We start from the raw sequence: 19,499 nt of genomic DNA, 5'->3' as shown, positions 1-19,499 counted from the left end.
ACATGAAAAAGTAAGAGTTTTCCAGTGTTTCGACTATTTTTTTCTGTTCATCTGTAGACTTTAATGCGATCGATAGTTTTATGTAAGATCACAATGATGATGAAGAGAAAAAAGTTTCTCGAAACATTTTCTCTTCTTTTTTTACTTCATCATCATCATCTTCAATGCTTTTATCATTTTCTTAAATCCATTGACCATGAGTCAGTCTCTATACTCCGAAACTTTATTTCCGTTTTTACCTTCGATTTTTATTTCCACTTATTTTTCCATTTTTTATCTTTTTTCCTCTTTTCGCAATTTCTAACTCAATGGACTCGACATTAAGTTACAGGTGAAAAGAGAAACTAGAAATTTAACGATTTCTTCCAATTTGAATCCTATTCTAGACAAACTTTTCAAGTCACTTTCAATAGTTTCATCATTGATGACTGCAACAATCAAAAATCATTAACATAGCAACTTCATAAAATTAACAAAATGATTCTCAAAGAATCGATTATTGCATCGGAAAACGCATCAACTGAGAAAACAAAATTGACTAAAAAAAGGAAAATCGCAAAATGGCAATTTCTCGAGTCAAGTATATCAATAAGTGCTAATTGATTCTCGTTATTGACCATTAAACAGTTGGAAACTATCGAAACTTAATGGTTATGCAGTTTGGCGAGTTTAAATGACACTTTTCACCCACTTTTAAATTCGTTAAAGTTTACATTTGAAACAACATTAAATCAACTTGGTACTCTTTATTTGATAAAAGTGTTAATACAGTAATATCATTATTAATGATCGAGTTTGACTTGATTTACGAGAAAAAAATGCGTAAAGAAGAAAGAGATTTGAAAATTATATGAAAGGGTAAAAATTATTATCAAAATGGATAGGCGAAGATGGAATGAAAAAAGAGGAAAAAGAAAGGTGACATTTTAATACCTTCTTGAATAGACGATTTTGATTGAAATGAGATTGTTATATTGGTTAGCTATATTACTTGATTGAAAATGCATCAAATGTCAACCTTTCAATTTGAATTTAGCGTTGAATGTTGTAAAGAAGACGAAGACGAGTGAAACGATCATCAAGAAGATGAAGGCGAACAAGAAGATAACACATCATTCATTGGATCAGACAATATTACTTGATGTAAATGGCGAATAAGAAGAAGAAGAAGAAGAAGACTGAAAGAGTAAAGAAGAAAGGTAACCCAGAGAGAAAAGAGAAAAGTCTTTCTCAATTTTCTTCTCTTTCCTTTCCTCTCTGACTCTCATTCCCTTGCTAACCTGATTCTCACTCCCAGTCCTTCCACCTCAATCTCCCAGTTCACCATGAAAAGCCAATATTTTTTCCTTCGCTTCTTTTTCGTTCAAGTTTTTCATAGAAGATGCAAGAGTTTTTAGAGTGAGGTTGCTCAGGAAGAACAGGAATGAGCATGAAAATGGATCGATAAAATGAAGCAAAAAAGAGTACGAAAAAAAGAGAGAGAAACATTTCCATTCCCTGGATCAAGGTTGGCCCACTCTTACCTCAAAAGACAAGCTCATTCAAGCTACCTTCTTCTTCCTCTTCTTTCATCATTATCATCATCTTTATCTTCTTTTGTATTATTTTAACCATCCTGGGTTAACTTTTTTTTCCTTTTCCTGCCTATCATCAAATTCAAAGGTCACCTTGAATAAGCTTTGGGCTTTCTTTTGTTTGCTGCTCAGAAGCAAAATATTAACTAACAAACACAAAAAAATTGAGACTCAATCTTCAATTTTCATTTAACAATTTTTCCTTCAGATTCTCAGTCAACTTGCATTAAGAGTTGGATAGCATTTCCAAGGTATTACATTTCTTGCAAATAAATTATCAGATTTATTATCATTATCGGAATAAAAATTATTATTATCGTGTTTATCAAACAGAAACTATCATGTTTATAAAAGAAAAGACGAAAAGAAGGGAAAAAATGAACCAAAAAGTCAAGAAACAGAAAAAGTAAACTCAATCATCTTTATACACTGTAAAAGCCTCAAACACTATCAAGTCAACTTTGTGTTGTCAATTTTGTTTCCAGGCAGTTTTGCTTCAGGTTATATATCAAATTAGATGATTTTGACAGAAACACCAGATACATGATGCTAAGAATCACCATGTTATCAACTGTTTTTGAGGTAAATATTAGGAGACAGAAATCAGTCTAGCTGAAATCAGAAAAAAAGTCAACATGAAATGGTCGAAGAGCATTGAAATGTTTTTTTTTCTGCAAAACTCAATTCTTCCATTTTTGCAAATCAAATGTTTAACAAAGCTGAATCAATTTTTAGGTTAATCAGGACCACAAGCGTTGGTTATTTCAGCATCTTACAAGGCAAGAGTCAAGGCAATCTTACAGACATTCAAGCCTTTCAAGCAACAAAATATTTCAATAGTCTTCTAGACGATCGTATTTCTAGAAAATTAATTAATTGGAATTGATCAAGTTTTCAATTTATTCAGATTGAAATTGAAACACGAAATTAAACGTCGAGTTGGTCAAGTTGATCATGTTTGAAGCCTAAGTAGACACGGCACCTGCAATAGTGAACTTTGGTGTTAGATAACGAATTTATTCAATTCCCTGATGATGAAAAAGCTTTTCCGTCTTATCATGGAAATATTGGATGAAATGCCATCAGCTATTGAATATTGATTAATTTTATTAATCTAACAATTAACCGTACATGGTTCAAAGGCTTTGATTTGAAAGTAAAACTTCATTTTTCTTTGCCTTTTCAAGTTTACTAAAGGTTACAGTTTAAGCATTCAACTTATAAAACTGTTGAAATGAAACGACTAACTAATGTTATTGGAAGGTTAATTTTCAAATAATCAGTTTTAGTTTTCAATTTCATTTCATTGATAGAGAAATGGATAGAATGAAAGTGACCATACTCATTAACTGGTGGGTGCAAGTCCAGAGGTTAAAGTTTTAACAGTTTAGTGCTTGAACCTAAAAGCCTAGGGTAAGAAAATGTATTGAAATATTTGATCCAGGTTTAGCATTATAAGAAGGAAAAGAAGAAGAAGAAGAAGAAGAGAAAGGTTATGGTTATCATGAATAATATATTTTAGTGGCTTATTTCATTTGTACCTTTGATTTTGTTTCATGGATGAATCAATGAAAAAAGAAGAGAGAAAAATTCTAAGGTCAAGTCAGGTTGGCAGGATATCATCGAGTAATAAATTTCAAGCAAACAACATAAACTAAACTCATCATGATTAGATGAAACTTCAAAAGAATCTTATTCGCATTTAAACATTCTAATGACGAATCTCGAAGCAAGTCATTTAATCACGATGAAGGAGTTGAACAGCATTCTCTAAAAACATTGAAATACGAAATTATCAAAAATCAAAATGAAGCGAAATTCAATATTGAAACTTTGGCAATTCAAGAGAACGAACTTTGAAATTCGAAAGATTTCAAGATAAGATTTTTTGAGCTTGAAGAGATTTTAATAGTTTGTTTCTAATGATATTTGCTTGAATTTTGCTTCACTTTACAACGAACCAGGCATTTACATGCATTTTTGCATTGACTAGTAGCTAATGTTGGATGCAAAAGTAATGATAAACAGACAAAAGGATAAAATGAACATTTTTATAAAAATCTTTGAGAATTTAATTGAATAACTTTCTGTTGATTGTGTGTGAATTTTACTGTCAATTGTGGCTAATTGTACAAAATCCGATCAAAATAGATAAAAATGAAAATACAAAATAAAATGAAATCACACAAGACTTTGAAAAGTGTAAAGAGGAGAGAAAATGATGAAACAAATGAACAAATGATTTAAGTGAAAACACACACATACGATTATTGTTGTTTACTGTTGGCGATTGTGTGATTGAATGTGATAATTCTTGTGCGATAAACAAGAAATGGACAAAAAAGAAAGAGAGAAACAAATGGAAAAAAGACGAAGAGAAAAGACATTTATTCAAAGTTAGTGAATACGTGAATGTATGTGTGTGTATATATCATGTTTACTGTGAAAAGAAATGATGGATTGTGAGAAATGATAACTGACACAGAGATGGATTGATGGATTAGGTGTTTCAAAGTAATCTTGTGTCATGAAAGTGAGTTAACAGAAATAAAAGTGAAATAATAACATCAAGATGAAAACAAAATGGACAATAAGGTTGGAAATGATGAAAGGAAGAGATTGATGCAAAACTTTCTTCTCCTTGTTGGTCAGTTTTTGAGCATCCAGCTCTTACTCTTGGTTTGCATTTTGTTTTCAAAATTAATTTGCAAATAAAAGGTGAATGCAATCAATGGCAATGTAAAACAATGAACAAAATGAGTTGATGGGTGAAAAGAAAAGGTGGAAAACGCAAAGAAATCATTTTTTTTTGGTTCCATTTCATTTTGCTTTTTATACATTTTCATCATTGAACAGTTCAAGTTGAAAGAAATAGTTAAAGCAACAAACCCGTTTGCCTTTGAGATTCCAAAAGTTCCAAGCCATGTTCTTGGTCAAACTTATCCAGTTCATCTTTGGACAAATAGTAGACGATACCTGGGATGAATAGAGAAAGAAAAAGAAAAATTGTGAAATGAAAAGTGAAAAAAATTTGCAAATATAAACCCAAAATTGAATTTAAATTTTCCAACATGAAATGCTTTCAGTTTGAATACACAAATTTGGCAACTTTTCTGTGCTTTTTATTCTTGTTCCAACTATTAACCTGTCAACTTGTTAATCTACCTGAATTCATTTTCATGCTCAATTGTGTATTAATGAATGTTTGGATAGCTCAAGATTTTGTCTAAAAATAGACAAGAGAAAAAAATTCATTTCTTTTTCACTCTAATCCTTTCAATACTCTAGCATTTGCAACATGTTTTTCATTTGTTCAGAGCGAGTTAATTTGAGCGTAAATTAATTAAAACCATTTTCAGCATTTGTTCAATTGTGAACAGTTAAAAGTGTCACTTCAATTTTGCCTTCAATTGTGTCGACTATTGCTGTTACATTTTGAACATTTTTTGTTTTCTTTCTGGTTTGGGTTAGGTTTAAAATTAGAAGTTTTTTACGCAAATTATTCATCACTTGATGTGAAAGCCAGAATATTTACTAGCAAATTTGGATCAATTGATATGACAGAATTTGAACACTTTTCTAATTATCATTAGCACATTGGGCGATGAAATTTACTGTTTAATTATGAATGCGATTAGGAATGAAAAATGCGACGTAATACCTTGATACATCAACTACAACTCAGCATGTACAGCAAGTTGCACCTCTCAGACAACCATATTTGTATTGACTGGTGACTGGCTGATGCAAGGACAGAAGCTCAACGGCAAGGTTAACCATTCAAGGTTCAATAGCAGAGCCAATTTTGACTCGATGCTAACCTCAACCAGGAACTTTCAGTCTTGCTTCAAGCGCTTGACACCTTCAAAGCCAAGGGTCTAGAGGTGAACCGTGATACTATACTTGTTGAAGTGAGAATCGCTTTTTGCTGTTGTCAACATTTAATTAAATCTCTAATTTGCTTCCACTATTCCAATTAACTAATTGCTGGTAGAAAATAAGCTGACTCTGACTTATCAGCTAATTGTTTAACTGATTGTTAATGTGATAATTGAGTTTGGATGTTTTTCACGTTTTTTTCATGGAATTAGTCCAAAAAAATTAAAAGTGTTACAAATTTAAAAAGGTGTAAAAAGTGCAATAATGATAGGATGAAAATAGCGAGTTGTGTGATGGTTGTGCAAAAATGTGTATCCATAGTGGTTACAATATGTGCGAGTGTGAACATTGAGAGTGTTTTGTGATGTGATTGTGCGAATGTGCGATTATGTTTGTGCATTTGTTTTTGTGCAAATAAATTAACGGATCCATCAAGTGGGTGCAAAAAGTGAGGTTAAAAAAGTCGAAGAAAAAGTAAGGTTAAAATGGATTTACATTTGTGCACATTGAGTATATCAATATTGAGCCATTTATTGAATAAAGGCTCATCTTTTGGGTCTGATTAACTTTGAAGGTTAGGTTAGGAAAGGAAAGTGCAAGTTTCTTTGTGTTGCCATCACTGTTATTGATGACAATATTGGGAAGTGAAAATTGTTTGATTGATGAACAAAAGTAAACAATGGCGACTGACAGGGTGATGAGCAAAGTGATCAATGTAATCTAATTGGAAATAAAAAAACAACTTACCAGCACCGAAAGCATCGCCAAGGACGTTGATTGACGTTCGCAGTCTGTCTCTGTATTTGTTAAAAAAAGAGCGTAAAATGGTTGATAATTTTTTCAACAATGAGAGTCTACATTATGTATTATTTTTGCTATAAATAGCAAATCAACTTACAAAAGCCAGTCAACAGCTACAATCATGGATATATCTTCCGTAGGAAGCCCAAGGGCAGTGAGCACAAGAAGCATGGTTACCAAACCTGCTGAAGGAACGGATGCAGCACCAATTGAGGCTGCTGTTGCGGTTAAGCTTACAGTAATTACATCTCCAATTCCTAAATGTACCTATCAAGTCCAAGTTACGAAAATGGTGAAAAATGTTTCATTGATCATCGACAAAAAGGCAGACTTACATTATTCATTTGTGCGATGAAAATAGCCGCAACAGCTTCATAAAGAGCAGTTCCATCCATGTTGACGGTAGCACCAACGGGCAACACAAATCTAGTCACCTAATGAACCAAACTCAATTAATATTGGACAAAAGAATATTTTTTCTTTTTTTTCAAAATTACCCTTTTATCAACACCGAGATTTTCTTCCAAACATTTAAACGTAATTGGTAATGTGGCAGCGCTACTTGCTGTGGCCAAGGCTGTGGCCCAAGCTTGTAACATACCTGGTAAATGGTAAAGAATCGTTTATTATAGTTTGCTGGTTGAGTTGGTTGTTAGACAATTGAATAACTTGACTTTTCCACTGAATAAGAATGCAAAATTTTTAGCTTAATAGTCGATTGAAGCTTCAATTTAGTTTAATAATCGCAAGTTACGATTAACAAGGTTTTTGTTTACTGCAAATTATATTATTTGTGAAAAGTCAAATTACTTGTTTGCTTGCCTAATGATAGGTTTGAGTAAAATAAAGCAATGGTATTACCTTTGAAAAAGGTGAGTGGATTTTGTCGTGTAATTGAGAAAAATATAAGTGGAAGAGTTATACATGCATGTATCACCAAACCTACAACTACAGTAACCATATACATTCCCAGTTGTTGTGCAGTTGCTCTAACATCTTCCAACTCAAGTGTTTTACCTGTCGTGGAAAGAAATACAAAAATTAATCTTCAAGATAAATTGCTGTCTGTTCAAATTTTGTCCTTTTTTACCTTTTAATAAGAATAAAGGGAAACAAAGGAAGAAAAATTTACTTTCTGCTTTACATACCTATTATAAGTGACATTATACCAACTGGTGAATACCACATAACAATAATAACAATTTTCATAATGATATCGTTGAGAGTAATGAAAAAACGAATCATCACTTCACCTGTTGATGGGAAAAAGAAGATGAAATTAGTAGATGAAAACGGGTAAAAAGATGAAAAATTAACTGACCAGATGCTCCTGCTTGCTGGAGTACTATTCCATAGGCTGTACAAAATACAATGAGACCCAAAATATTTGTGCCATCCTTCATTTCGGAGGATCTTGTCAGGACAGTGGTGGTTTGAGGTACAGAGTTGAGTGTTGCATTAATCAAGGTTGAATTTGCATCGAAAGTTGCTTTGGCTAGACAAGAAAAAGTCAAATTGGATTAGAAATCATTTTACAATCATTTTCAATTGAAAGGCAAGTTAGAACAACATTTTCTTATAAAAATAAAATCATTTCACCAAAGTGTTGACTGATGGGATAAATTCCTGCAGTTTTCATCAAAATATTGTCAGAGACATGAATAGAGTAAGAACATATTCAATGATGGAAGAGTCTGAGATGGTCAAGTTAATCGAATTTTTCAATAAGAATTTTATTCTCAGTATTAATCATTTTTTGGCTCACATCGAACCAAACCTGCTTTTCACTAAGCGATCAGCCAGAATTGCAGCTTTCATCACTTTTTTGTTACAATAATGATGCAAATAATCCGACAATATATGTGATCTTAAACTTGAAATATTACATGTTTAAACGAGATTAAATGAAACAGAGATTTGATTTTTCCTTCGAAATAAAATGTTGCTTGAGACTCTGAGACATGCAGAAACTTAGGTGTTTATTTGTATACTTACAAGCTGGTATTGTTTTGGTGACATTCACGTAAACAGTTTGCATTTGTTTGAAGCAAGCCTCTAGAAGATTTTCAGGGAACATGTTACGAATAAGATCGAGGAAGGCATCTATTGTTGATACTTTTCGAGGTGTTCCTGTTATTCAAATGTAAATAAAAAACAAAGAAATGGCATTTTCAATGTTCATCTTTAATTGGACAATTGATAAAATATTTCACCCGTTTAAGGCTACTCATGAAACCATGAATTGAGAGCAAAAATTTGTCAAATTTTTTACCTCCACCCAGTTGCTTCTTTATACTTGGATCACCAGGATGGATAATTAAGACAAGTATAATACCCAAAACGGCTGCAAGTACTGTGGTGGCAAGATAATAAATAATTGCTCGGGATCCCATTTTCCCGCTGGACTGTTGAGGCGAAAGAGAAGAAAAGAGAAAAATTCTGGTTAATAATGTAATAAGTAGCTATAAATTTATAACAATAAATCTAAATGATAACAACAATGAAAGGTACTGGGAATGAAATTGGTAAGGGAAAAGGATAATAAAAATGAAAAATTATTATTGGTAAAAGTAGAGTTACAAGTCTCGTAATGGTTTTATAAAGTAATCATAATCAGTTGGAAAAATATTTGCATTTCCAGTTTTTGCCTAACCAAAGGTAAACAGTTTATGATTGAGTTTATGTTCAACTTTGCAAATGAGATTACTGTGCATCAGTTAATCATTAAAGAATGATTTATCGTAAATTATCAATGAGACGAGATGCAACATGAAACTATTGTTTATTTCAGGCAAAGAAAATGTTTTTTTTCCTCAACAATTGAGTCGAGCAAGAAAAAGTTTTTCAATTGTCTTTTGATTGGAATGTTTTCAAAATCAATTTTCGTGTTTTCACAAGAAATGAAAAAAGCTTAACTCGAGTTAGTTTCACCTGAAATGATCAATTGATACTTCAGTCTATTGACAAGTTTTTTCTTCAACAACTTTTTCCATTTCTTGGCCAAGAATTGATCAAATTGTGTGATGATAAAAAGATGACGACAATTCTAGTCACGTTGGACATTTCACTTACTAATCAACAGTGTAATGATAATTTTAGCTATCATGATTGCCAGTAGCAACGATAAGTTCAATAAGATGATCAATAGTCATTATGTAAAAACAAATCCATCAATTGGAAGAGAGAAGTAAATTTCAATGAGTATTCTTATCATGATAAGAATAGATTGTATCTAAAGAAACATTTTTACCTGCTGTTCTGTCTATTGAACAGTCCATTTCAAGATGAATACATCAAATGAAAAATGATTTTTGCAACAAAATTTTCAATTCAATTGCAACAACTGAAAACATGGAAACACAAGCATTGCAAAACAACAATCTTTAACCAATTTCAAGGTAATAATCAACTGAAATTGCTAGAGTAAAACCTCGAAATGCAATTGACAGAAAAGAATCAGAAAAGTTCCAGATTCAAGATGAACATCAGAAACATAGAAAGGGTTGAATGGCGAGGAAAAGGAAAAAAATAGATTAAGGAAAAGGAAGAGAAGAATGAGAAAAGAAGATTCATTGTTCTTTACATTTTTGCTCAGTTAATTTACAGTTACAATATGCATTGAAAGGAAAACAATTAACATTGAAGTAACTCAACATGTAAAGTTTTGTTTCTTTGCAACTCTCCAAATGAGTAAATTTATTAGATCAACTTCAAAGGCGAACCTTGTTCACTTGTCACAATAGCAAGAAAGGTGAAACATTGATGGTAAGAAAGTAAATGCAAATTGAAATGTTTGCTCAAGCAAATTATTAATATGGAAAAAGATTAATTTCCAATCTTTTTTTCTGCTTCCTTTTTCAGAACTGACGATTTCCATTCCCTTTGCTCAAGTGGGTCGATAAATTTCGTTGAATCCTGTTTACATATCAACACTTTTGTTTACTCAATCCTGTGCTTCTGTGGTTTCAACATTTTTTGTCAGTTTATTTATCATATTAAATCAACAATGAAAATTGTATCAAAAAGATAAACATTGAAATATTTGCATTTCTTTTCCATTGATCAGTGCAAAGATTGAAATTATTAGAATCTTGAAAAGTTGAAACTTGTTGATTACCTCAATAAGATTAATATCGAGTCTCGAAAGTCATGTAATTGTGATTAATTGAACGACATTTTTAATCTAATTTCCTGGATTTTTTCTCACCATTTAATGGGAAAGAATCTGTAAATCAGATAATCTTTCAGAATATTGATGTTGTAAAACATGAAAAGGCAAAAGATTTTTTTCTTTGAACGCTATTCTTCATGGAAAAGAGTCTGAAAAATGGAAAATTTCAAGTTGTGATTCAATGGAAAATGTTGAACAGTCAAAAGTAACAATCTTTTTTTCTGGCTTCTATTTTTTTCTTTCCGTTCTTGTTTATTATTCAATCTAATTCAATTATTTTATCTGGGTTTTGAGATGATTTAGCGCTTTATGATATAATTCAATTTATTTCCTGATAAAACTAGAGTCTGAGAAGAAAAGGAATTTCTCTTCTTCTTTTCTGCCTTCCTTGAGACTTATTTTCAGTCTGTGTTCAGGTTTGACCAATTATTCAGTTTATTGGCATGAACTTGAAAAATTGCCATCCAAGGTTAGTTCATTTGCTATTGTAATAGACGTTGTAAAGTTTATTGTTGGATATAAAGGAAAGTTGAAGGCAAAAGTGAAAACGGAAATTTATCATTATTGCATTATTTTTCATCTTTTTTTGGGTTCAATTTTTTGCCATTTTAATGGAATCATTGGTGAATTTAAAATGGGAAATGATGTCAGGATAAGCTGAGTAAAGTTGATAACAATAATAAATCTGATGATAACGATAACTAGTCTCATGAGAGAGGAGGAAAAAAAGTTATCCTGAGAAGAGAAAAGAAATGATTCGATGAAATGAGGAGTGGAAATTAAATGAATCAATCACTTTTCGCATCCCAAGTTAATTTAGCTTTCAGTTTAATCTTGTAAATTCAACTTTGCTGCACCAAAAGACAGTCAATTTCACTTTGACTTTGACGAAATTGAACATTCATGAAGAATCTCATTTTTCTCATTTAAATTGATAAACTTATCTTAATTAATCATTTAAGGAATCATTTTGAGAAAGAAAAGACTTCGAAATGATTTTCATTGAATTTGATTTAAGCAGCTTTCATCTTTTGAGTTACAGAAATGATTATTTCAAAATATAAGTCAAAGATAAGTTTATCCAAATATTGAATCAACTTGAATTTTTAATGAAATAGTCGGTGAATCGGGAATGCATTTTGCTTGAGTATAAATATTTTATGAATGTTCATTAGGAAATGTCTTGATACGATTAAATGGCTAAACTGGCGATATAAAATATTGAAGTTTAAGGATTTGGAGATGAAAAATTACGAGAGAAGCAAATTGATTCTGTAATATGATTGAGCAAGATTGAATAATAATTTCATTATCTGTTTCTTTTCACCTGAAAGTAAAATGTTCATTTAGAGAGAAATGATTATTTGCTGGAAATCGATAACTGAACACAAATTAAGGTTATTTGAGTGACAGCAAAGTGCCACAATTCAATTAGTAAATACAATAAAAATTTGTATTAACCATTTTCACCATAAATTGGCATTTCTAGAATTACAGGAAAAGAGAAGGAAAAAAAAGAAGAAGAACAAGAACAAGAGAAAAAGGTTTTATTTGTTGATTGAAGCATTATATTTCAAGAGATTAGTACAAGAGTTCATTGAGTTGTTTCATTAGATTAGATAATATTAACAAAAATTATCAAAATGAAAGATGAAGAGACAAATGGAAATGAGCAGCAAAAAAATCAAGTTAAATATGCACGAAATGATTAACACGTAACAACGACTAATGACAATTTCAATGCTGGAATCATTTCGATGCATCAATGGTTCATTTGCAAGTTCACAAACCAACATTTCTCAATGCATTTTAGCATTTTAGATCAACTAAGAAAATGATAACGACTTCGAGACTCGAAAATGAATAAGTTCAATATTTCCAAACATGCTTCAACAAGAGTCAGATTATGCAAATGAAAATTTGAATGAAAATGAAATTCTTAATATTGAATCTCGATCATTGATTATGATTAGGCAAATGTGAACTTTAATCAGGGAAACTCGAGTTTCAACACGATTCCAACATTCAGTTTTGACATGAGATTTTCTTGATTTTTCTCATTTAAAATGAAACAATCAAGAGAAATTAATTTTCAGAACAAAGTTGATTTAAAATGAAGTCAATGAGCTTCATCAGAAACTTGAGTTATTACAGTTTGGGTCAGAATTTAGCCTTTTTTGCTTCTCTTCTTTTGCCATTCAGTGAATTGAATAACTCTATCTGACAAAGGTGAACATGAACGTGAAAAGAAACAGGGTAAATAGTTTATTATATTGAGAAAGGAAATAAGCAGAGAACAAGAAGACAAATGAGTCTTGAAGAATTCCGAATGAAAATAATAAGAATCCAGGTAAACATTTTCATTATCTTATTCAGTTCATTGTTGTATTGTGCTCTGCCATTTGTTCACCAGTGAGAAGAAGAGAATGAAAGATTTTCCACTTTCTTCTTTTTTCCTTCCCAGGTAGACAACAGCAATGATAACAAAAATGTATACACAAGACAATTGATAATGGATTAAGTTGACCGATAAAATTAACTGACAAATGTTGGTCAAAACATTGATACATTATCTTGTTTTATCATCACATTTCATTTTCATGTTTTCACTCCCAGGCACAAACTCTTATAGTTGATAACATTATGCAAATCAAAAGTATTCAGTTTACCTTTTTGCTCATTATTTATACATGCTACAGACAGAAGCAGGTAAACAATATTTTCCCGTCAACCTTTAACATTTAATTGAAATGAAATATTACAAAACAGGAAAAAGCACAAAAGTAAAAAGATTGACCAAATTAAATGTTTTTTTTTCAAACAACTATTTTTAGACTGAAATTTGAATAAAACTGAATGTAAAACAAATAATGAAAAATGAGTCCATGAATTGCAGAAGTTGAAATGAACTGAGCTTTTCATGTTGCAACAGCTTTTCTGAAGAGCTGAGCAATTGAATAAGCGTTTTAATTTTTTAATGAAACTGAAGTATTTCGCTTAGAGAATGATTTCACGATTTCGAAGTTTTTTATCTGTTTTATGGAGTTTTTGACGATCGTTTTGCTTGGTTTGAGGATTCAAAAGGGATTTTTATTGGAAATTGATTGAAATTCATTTGCGTTTTGAAAACATAAATAATCTAATAGAGTGATAAGTTTGCATTTTCGTGTTGGGAATCTGATAGGATTCAGTTAAGATAATTTAACTGAATAATTGTGAAACGTGAGTAATTGGTTGCATTGGAAGGGGAACTTTTTTTTACTTTCTTTATGCAAATTATCATGCAATACTTTCTTTTTTTTGACTACTTTAGTTGATTTGCTGTTTACCAAGAAAACAATTATCGCTTCTTGTTTCTTTGTCATTAAATAAAATTGAGTTTCATCGGGTAAATTGAATCATTTTAATGAAAAGAAATCAAATTCAAGTGTAATCACTTTTCATGAGGTAAAATGAAGATGCCTTCATCACCACACAATATACACACAACAATCAACACAATTGAATTTTCAATGAATAAACTAAATAACCTGAAGCATGTTTTGTCTGTTCAATGAAAACAGTTTTATTTGAGAGAATATTTTAAACTAAATATTTTCTTTCCATGCACATGAGCCAAAAGAGCAAAATAAAATAACAAAAATGACTTTATATCATTTTACATGCAAAACAGAAACCAATTGAACAGATTGTCTAATGAACAATTGATTCTGAATCAAGACCAATATATTCATATTGGTAAACCAATCAATGATATTAACGTTTTCTTCCTCTCCGGTAAAGGTGTTAAGATTTTCTTGACACAGTCATTTGATGATCACTTCAAGTTCACCCGAAATGGCTAGTAATCGAATCAATAATTAAAGCAACATTTTAAACTCGATTTAAATCTAGACAGAAGGATATTAGTCTAACGTTTGTAAGTCATGAGCAAAAGATGAAAGTCGAAACACGTTGAGTATAAAAGTAATAGAATTTTCGTTTTATCAAAGAAACACTTTTTTGTGGCTCCTTCTTAGCCAGTAATCTGTATCATCTGTGTTACTTTGGAACCATCAGAATCATCAAAATAATCATCTTACAATTTTATTTTATTAAATCCTTACAATAATCTTTTTTTACCTTTTTCCACATTTTCCTATTTACAAGTCATCATCATTATCACCATCATCCTTAAACCATTGTTCAATCAAATATCGATCAATGAAACTAGAAATAGGAATTATGGTGAAAAGAAGAATAAGAAAATAAAATTTTCCAACCAAATTTGATACACGAAAATAAATCATTAAACAGGTAAAAGCGTTTTGCTTCTAAAAAAAGAAATGAGAAAATTTTGCTCTTTTTTCCCTCTCAACCCAACACTTTTTCAGACCAAATACATTACATTTAATGGGCCATTTAATCATCTAATTCATTATCAAACTGATCATGTTGATATTGAAAATATGATGATAAAAGAATTCAAAGTTTTCCAATTTGTTGAACGACTGGTTGGTCACTTTCATCCTCTTTTTGGCACAATTTCAATTGAACAATTGAACCATTTCAGTTGTATAACCATGAATATACAATGAAGATGAAAATTTGTCAAGTTGAGGGGAAAAAATGAATAGAATGGAAAAAGGAAAAATACCTTTTCCAAAGCAATTTTTATATAATAATGATGGATAACAGCATTTAGTTTTTTTCTCCTCATTTCTTTCCATTCTTGTTGGTCTCGATTTGTCTTCCCACTCTTCATCATCATCTCATTTCATCCAATCTTAAGATTCTTATTTTCTTTTAATACAATTGGCTTGACAACACAGTCAAAGGTTTACAGTTATATCAAAGTCTTTTAATAGCCTTCAGCCAACAGGGATTTTGTTACCATGAAAGATTACTTTAAGGATAAATATTTGAGGTAAAAAGATATTGATAACACTCTTTGGTTTCTTTTCAAACAGTAAACCCATGAGTTAATCTTTTACAATGGCAGCCAACAAATGTATAACCATTGAGTAAAGGCAATGGCAAAAGAGGTTTTCAATGTTTACGTGGATAAATACCAGTGTAAAGGTAAACCCCTTTTCACCATGTTAATCCTGATTGGTAACTTGTGAGAAATCAAAAGCAAGTTCAAACAGAAACTTGCAAACAAAAAGATTAAAACGAGAAAATTCAACATTCATTGAAATGCTCCTCAATTCACTTGGATTCATCGAGTGGAAAAATAATTAACAAATGCAACATTAACTCAAACACTCATCACCATTCAATTTCAATGATAGTCTGAAAAAAGTTTAAATCTTTCTCATGACTATGATTGATGAATTGTTTAAACTAGCTTTTCGTCACAAGCATAATCTTGAACTGAGAAAGTTTCAGATCAGATGTGATTATTGTGAATCCATATTTTTGTCATTTTCAGCATAAAGTTGGAAATGTCAATAAAATGAACTTTGCTTATTAAGTCGTTTTTCATTAGATTAGGCAAAGTATTGGTTTCCAGTTTTCAGTCTGGTTGAGAATAATTTCAGATTCATTGACTTTGACCAATGAACATTTTTAGTTACAAGCCATTTGGAAATGTTTTGTTTGCCAGAATTTAATATTGATGGCTTGGAGTTGGCTTGGGTCTTGGTAAGTCAACTGTTGATGAAAAGTGTATTGTATTTGAGGAATGAAAAGACTGGAAATAAAGTGCTTCACTTTTTGTTGTAAAGTTGAAATAAAGTATCGCATGGGCAAGGAAAAATTGTGATAAACTAATAGCTCAGTTTGGAGGTTAAAGAAACAAGTTGATATAAAGAAGGTGAAAAAAAGAGGGAAAATGATGATGAAAATGTCCTTAAGATGGTTTTTTTACATCAGTTTTATTCCCTGAAAAAAGGCGAAACATTGAGAAATGAAAAGTATCGATCCTTTGCCAGGATTTCACCTGTTCACAGAGCAAGGTTATGATGAAAAGAAAGAGAGAAATGATAATGATGATAAGGTTGTTGCAAGAAGAAGAAAAAAAAGTGCAACTTTTCTCACTTTTTTTTGCTGAATGACAATCTGATTGAGAGACGTTAAAAGTGAGTTTAGAGGACTAAAGATAGAGACGAAAGTTGAAGGTAAAAAAATGTCGAAAGACAAACGAGCTTGACTTTGAACCTTGTTCTTGAACATTTTGGGTTAAAAATGATCACAAGAGATTTAAAGTTACTGACAGTTTTGTTCATGAAAAAGATTGAAACTTGTTTCAAAGGAAAAGTTAAAAGTGAAAATAAATTGTAAATTATTGATCAGTTTTGCTTTAACTTTTTTGTTTCCAATAATAAATATTTCATCTTGGAAATGAAGCAAAAATGAAAATTCATTATTCAACATTGAATTGAAAAATTTGTTGACCTTTTTCGGCTTTTCTTTTATTGTTAACTTTTCCTCTGAATCAGTTTGTTACCTTGTTGATGTATCAAATTCATGATGAAAAGTAAATGAGAATAAAAAATGTGTTGCAAGGTATGAAAATGCAGGGTAAAATGAAATGCAACATAAAGTGCTTTTGGAAAGAAGAAGATGAAACAAATGTTGAAAATCTAATCATGAAAACCTTTCAACATATTCAAGTTGATGAAAGGAGGAAAGGAAGAGAAAAGATTTGCAAAGTAAAAATTTAAACATTTCAAGTTTCGATTTGGCTGCTTGTGCATCATGTTTCATTTGATACACAGTTCTGTTCATAATACATGAATAGCTTTTGCTTTTTAAAATCAAAGTTCATGAGACAGTTTTAGGTAAACTCGCTATGAAATTGCAATGAAATATTGAACAATGGAGTGAAAAGAAGTCAAGAAATTGGTAATTTTCTTGTTTACACAAACAAACCCAATACCAAGTGAAGAGCAATTTCAAGGAAAAATCAAACATTTGCATCACTTTGAAATCATCGAATCACTTAAAATCCATGAAATCGAAATGAATCAACAAAAGTTCAAAGAAAATATTCAACGAAAATCAAAATTTCATTAGAATCTAAGTTGACTCTGGATCATGAAAAGGACAGAAAAGTCGACAAGAAAATTTCATTTTTTTATATTCGAATCTTCATTTCTCAATTTCTTCAATGTCTTTTCTCTTTTTCCTCATGACCATCATTTTCATCCAATTTTACTTTTCCTTTCTTGATTCAATCTGATTCGTTAATTTCATCATCATACACTTTCTTTGCTAAACGTTTTAGTAATTCATTTTTCTGTTCATTTTTTCCACCATGAGAGTTACATGTAAGATTCATTTCTTCATTTACCCGAATTACGGAGAAGAAGGAATTACCCAAAGATAGATGATAATCACTTTCTTCCCTGAAAATCAAGACAAAAGGAAAATACAATAAAATCAGCAGAAATACGAAAAAAAAATCTTGTCTTGAAATACTTTCTTGTTTCAATATTTCATTATGGTCGAACATTTTATCAGATAAAAACCTGAAAGTGCAATACATAATTCTTGTTTCAACATTCATCTTCATTTCTTCCTGGTCCAGCTTTCACCAATTTCATCATATGTTAAGTGGACACACGCTGTAAAAGTCTTATCAAGTACTTGTAATAGCAAGAAAATAGATTAATAATGGAAGGAGAAAAAAGTCAACATTTATCATTTTTTGAGATTTTCGTTTTTCTCCTGCAAATCATGTTCTCTTGAAACTATTCCTCCCACTTCCCAGCCGACGAAATTTGACTTTGAGTGTGAAACACTTGATATTCACTGGATAAATCATTGTCCAATTTTTGGGTTCAACCTTTGTTGAAATAAACATTAATCTTTAACCGTTTGAATAAACTTTATTCAGATAAGTGTGAATGAAAATTGTGGATCTAAATCAAGAGAAAAATCAACTCTTGAAATTGACTTTGATTCTGTATCAATTGGTGTTTCATCTGAGCATTTATCAATCATTTGAAAATTTCATCTTTTAACCTTCACTGAGACACAAAGGGTAAACTGGTTAAAAATTGATATTAAAAGAAACATTGAGTTTCCTTTTTTTTTGTTGAGTCCATTATACAAAATGATAAACTTGTTGAAGCAAGTGAAGAGGAGAAATAAGTTGAATAATGAATGTTGTTTAATGATGTTCAATGATGAATAACAAGATTCAATTCATCATTTAATGATGATAAAGTTAACCCAGTTAATAGGTAATGATATTATTACATGATAAAGTAAAGCAAGGAAAAAGTGAGCGAAAATAGAGAAAACAAAATGTTCATTAAAACAAAGTGTTACCAGAAACAAAAAGCAAAAAGAAAAGGAAACAATTTAAATTCTCAATTAATCAGATTTTTCGTTTAACCCAGCGAAAGCAAACGCTTTTCTGGTAACAATCATCAATTGGGTTAAGTAAAGCAACAATCAACAATTTGAGTGTCATTACTATTTGTGCCATTAAAGGGAAGGCAAACAGGGAAGCCAATAAACAAGTCTAATATAGTCAATTCCCATTTGAAATTTTATCATTTTCATTCTACATTTCCTTCGCTTCTTCATTCCCATCAACCGAATTAATAATTGTAATGTTCATTATTTTGATACACATTCATGTCCATGTTTTCAGGTTTATTCACAGGTCTTTGGTAATAAACAAATGATGAGATGAATTCACTTTTCACCTTTTCTTAACAATAAACCAAGCAATGCATAATAACCATGTAATAATCATAAGGTGAATGTAATTTGATTGTGATTCCATTGTTGGTGTTAATGATTTAATTTACATTCGCCTTGTTGCTATTACATGAGAATGGTTTTCATCAAAATGAATAAGAATCATTGAATGGAAAGTGGATCATGGTTTTTGCGGTGTTCATTGAGAATATGAAACGATGAAAAAAGGTAAAGAGAAGAAAATGTTTCCATTTTGTTTTGGGTTGATATTTAGGTGATGAGCCTTTATGGTGAAGCTTTAATGGTTTAAAAATGAATTGTATTTACTCTTTGAGTAAAGTTCTGGTTCACTGTTTTTTATCAACATCATTACCATTTGATAAAAGAAAGGCAAATTCATGAATCTATTATCCATTACTAGGTTTCAGCTAAACATG

General features: G+C 30.8%; 1 protein-coding gene across 4 annotated transcripts in view; it reads right to left on the bottom strand.

Annotated features, from left to right (window-relative positions):
• Positions 1-19,499, bottom strand: part of LOC107369287 (excitatory amino acid transporter) — a 47,584-nt gene that overhangs the window by 4,470 nt on the left and 23,615 nt on the right. For 2 of the 4 annotated variants that reach the window (XR_001570278.3, XR_016199761.1), the window contains exons 4-14: positions 8,527-8,659; positions 8,250-8,384; positions 7,576-7,749; positions 7,403-7,507; positions 7,116-7,271; positions 6,752-6,855; positions 6,590-6,688; positions 6,352-6,521; positions 6,201-6,250; positions 4,464-4,550; positions 2,917-2,982 (exon numbers count right to left, since the gene is read on the bottom strand). Coding sequence is in view for 1 of the 4 variants with exons in the window: in XM_015937246.3 (XP_015792732.1) it covers positions 4,464-4,550; positions 6,201-6,250; positions 6,352-6,521; positions 6,590-6,688; positions 6,752-6,855; positions 7,116-7,271; positions 7,403-7,507; positions 7,576-7,749; positions 8,250-8,384; positions 8,527-8,659 (1,213 nt within the window). In the remaining 3 variants the exon portion in view is untranslated. Of the gene's footprint in view, positions 1-2,916; positions 2,983-3,839; positions 3,888-4,463; positions 4,551-6,200; positions 6,251-6,351; positions 6,522-6,589; positions 6,689-6,751; positions 6,856-7,115; positions 7,272-7,402; positions 7,508-7,575; positions 7,750-8,249; positions 8,385-8,526; positions 8,660-19,499 lie in introns of all 4 variants that reach the window. The other 2 variants (XR_001570277.3, XM_015937246.3) reach the window with 2 other exon arrangements.

The sequence above is a fragment of the Tetranychus urticae genome, chromosome 3, assembly GCF_039701765.1.
Source record: "Tetranychus urticae isolate SD_2017Ah chromosome 3, NJAU_TeUrti_SD_1.0, whole genome shotgun sequence".
NCBI classification, from domain to species: domain Eukaryota; kingdom Metazoa; phylum Arthropoda; class Arachnida; order Trombidiformes; family Tetranychidae; genus Tetranychus; species Tetranychus urticae.
Note: the sequence above shows the minus strand (reverse complement) of the source record. Positions and strands in the feature narration are given on the sequence as shown.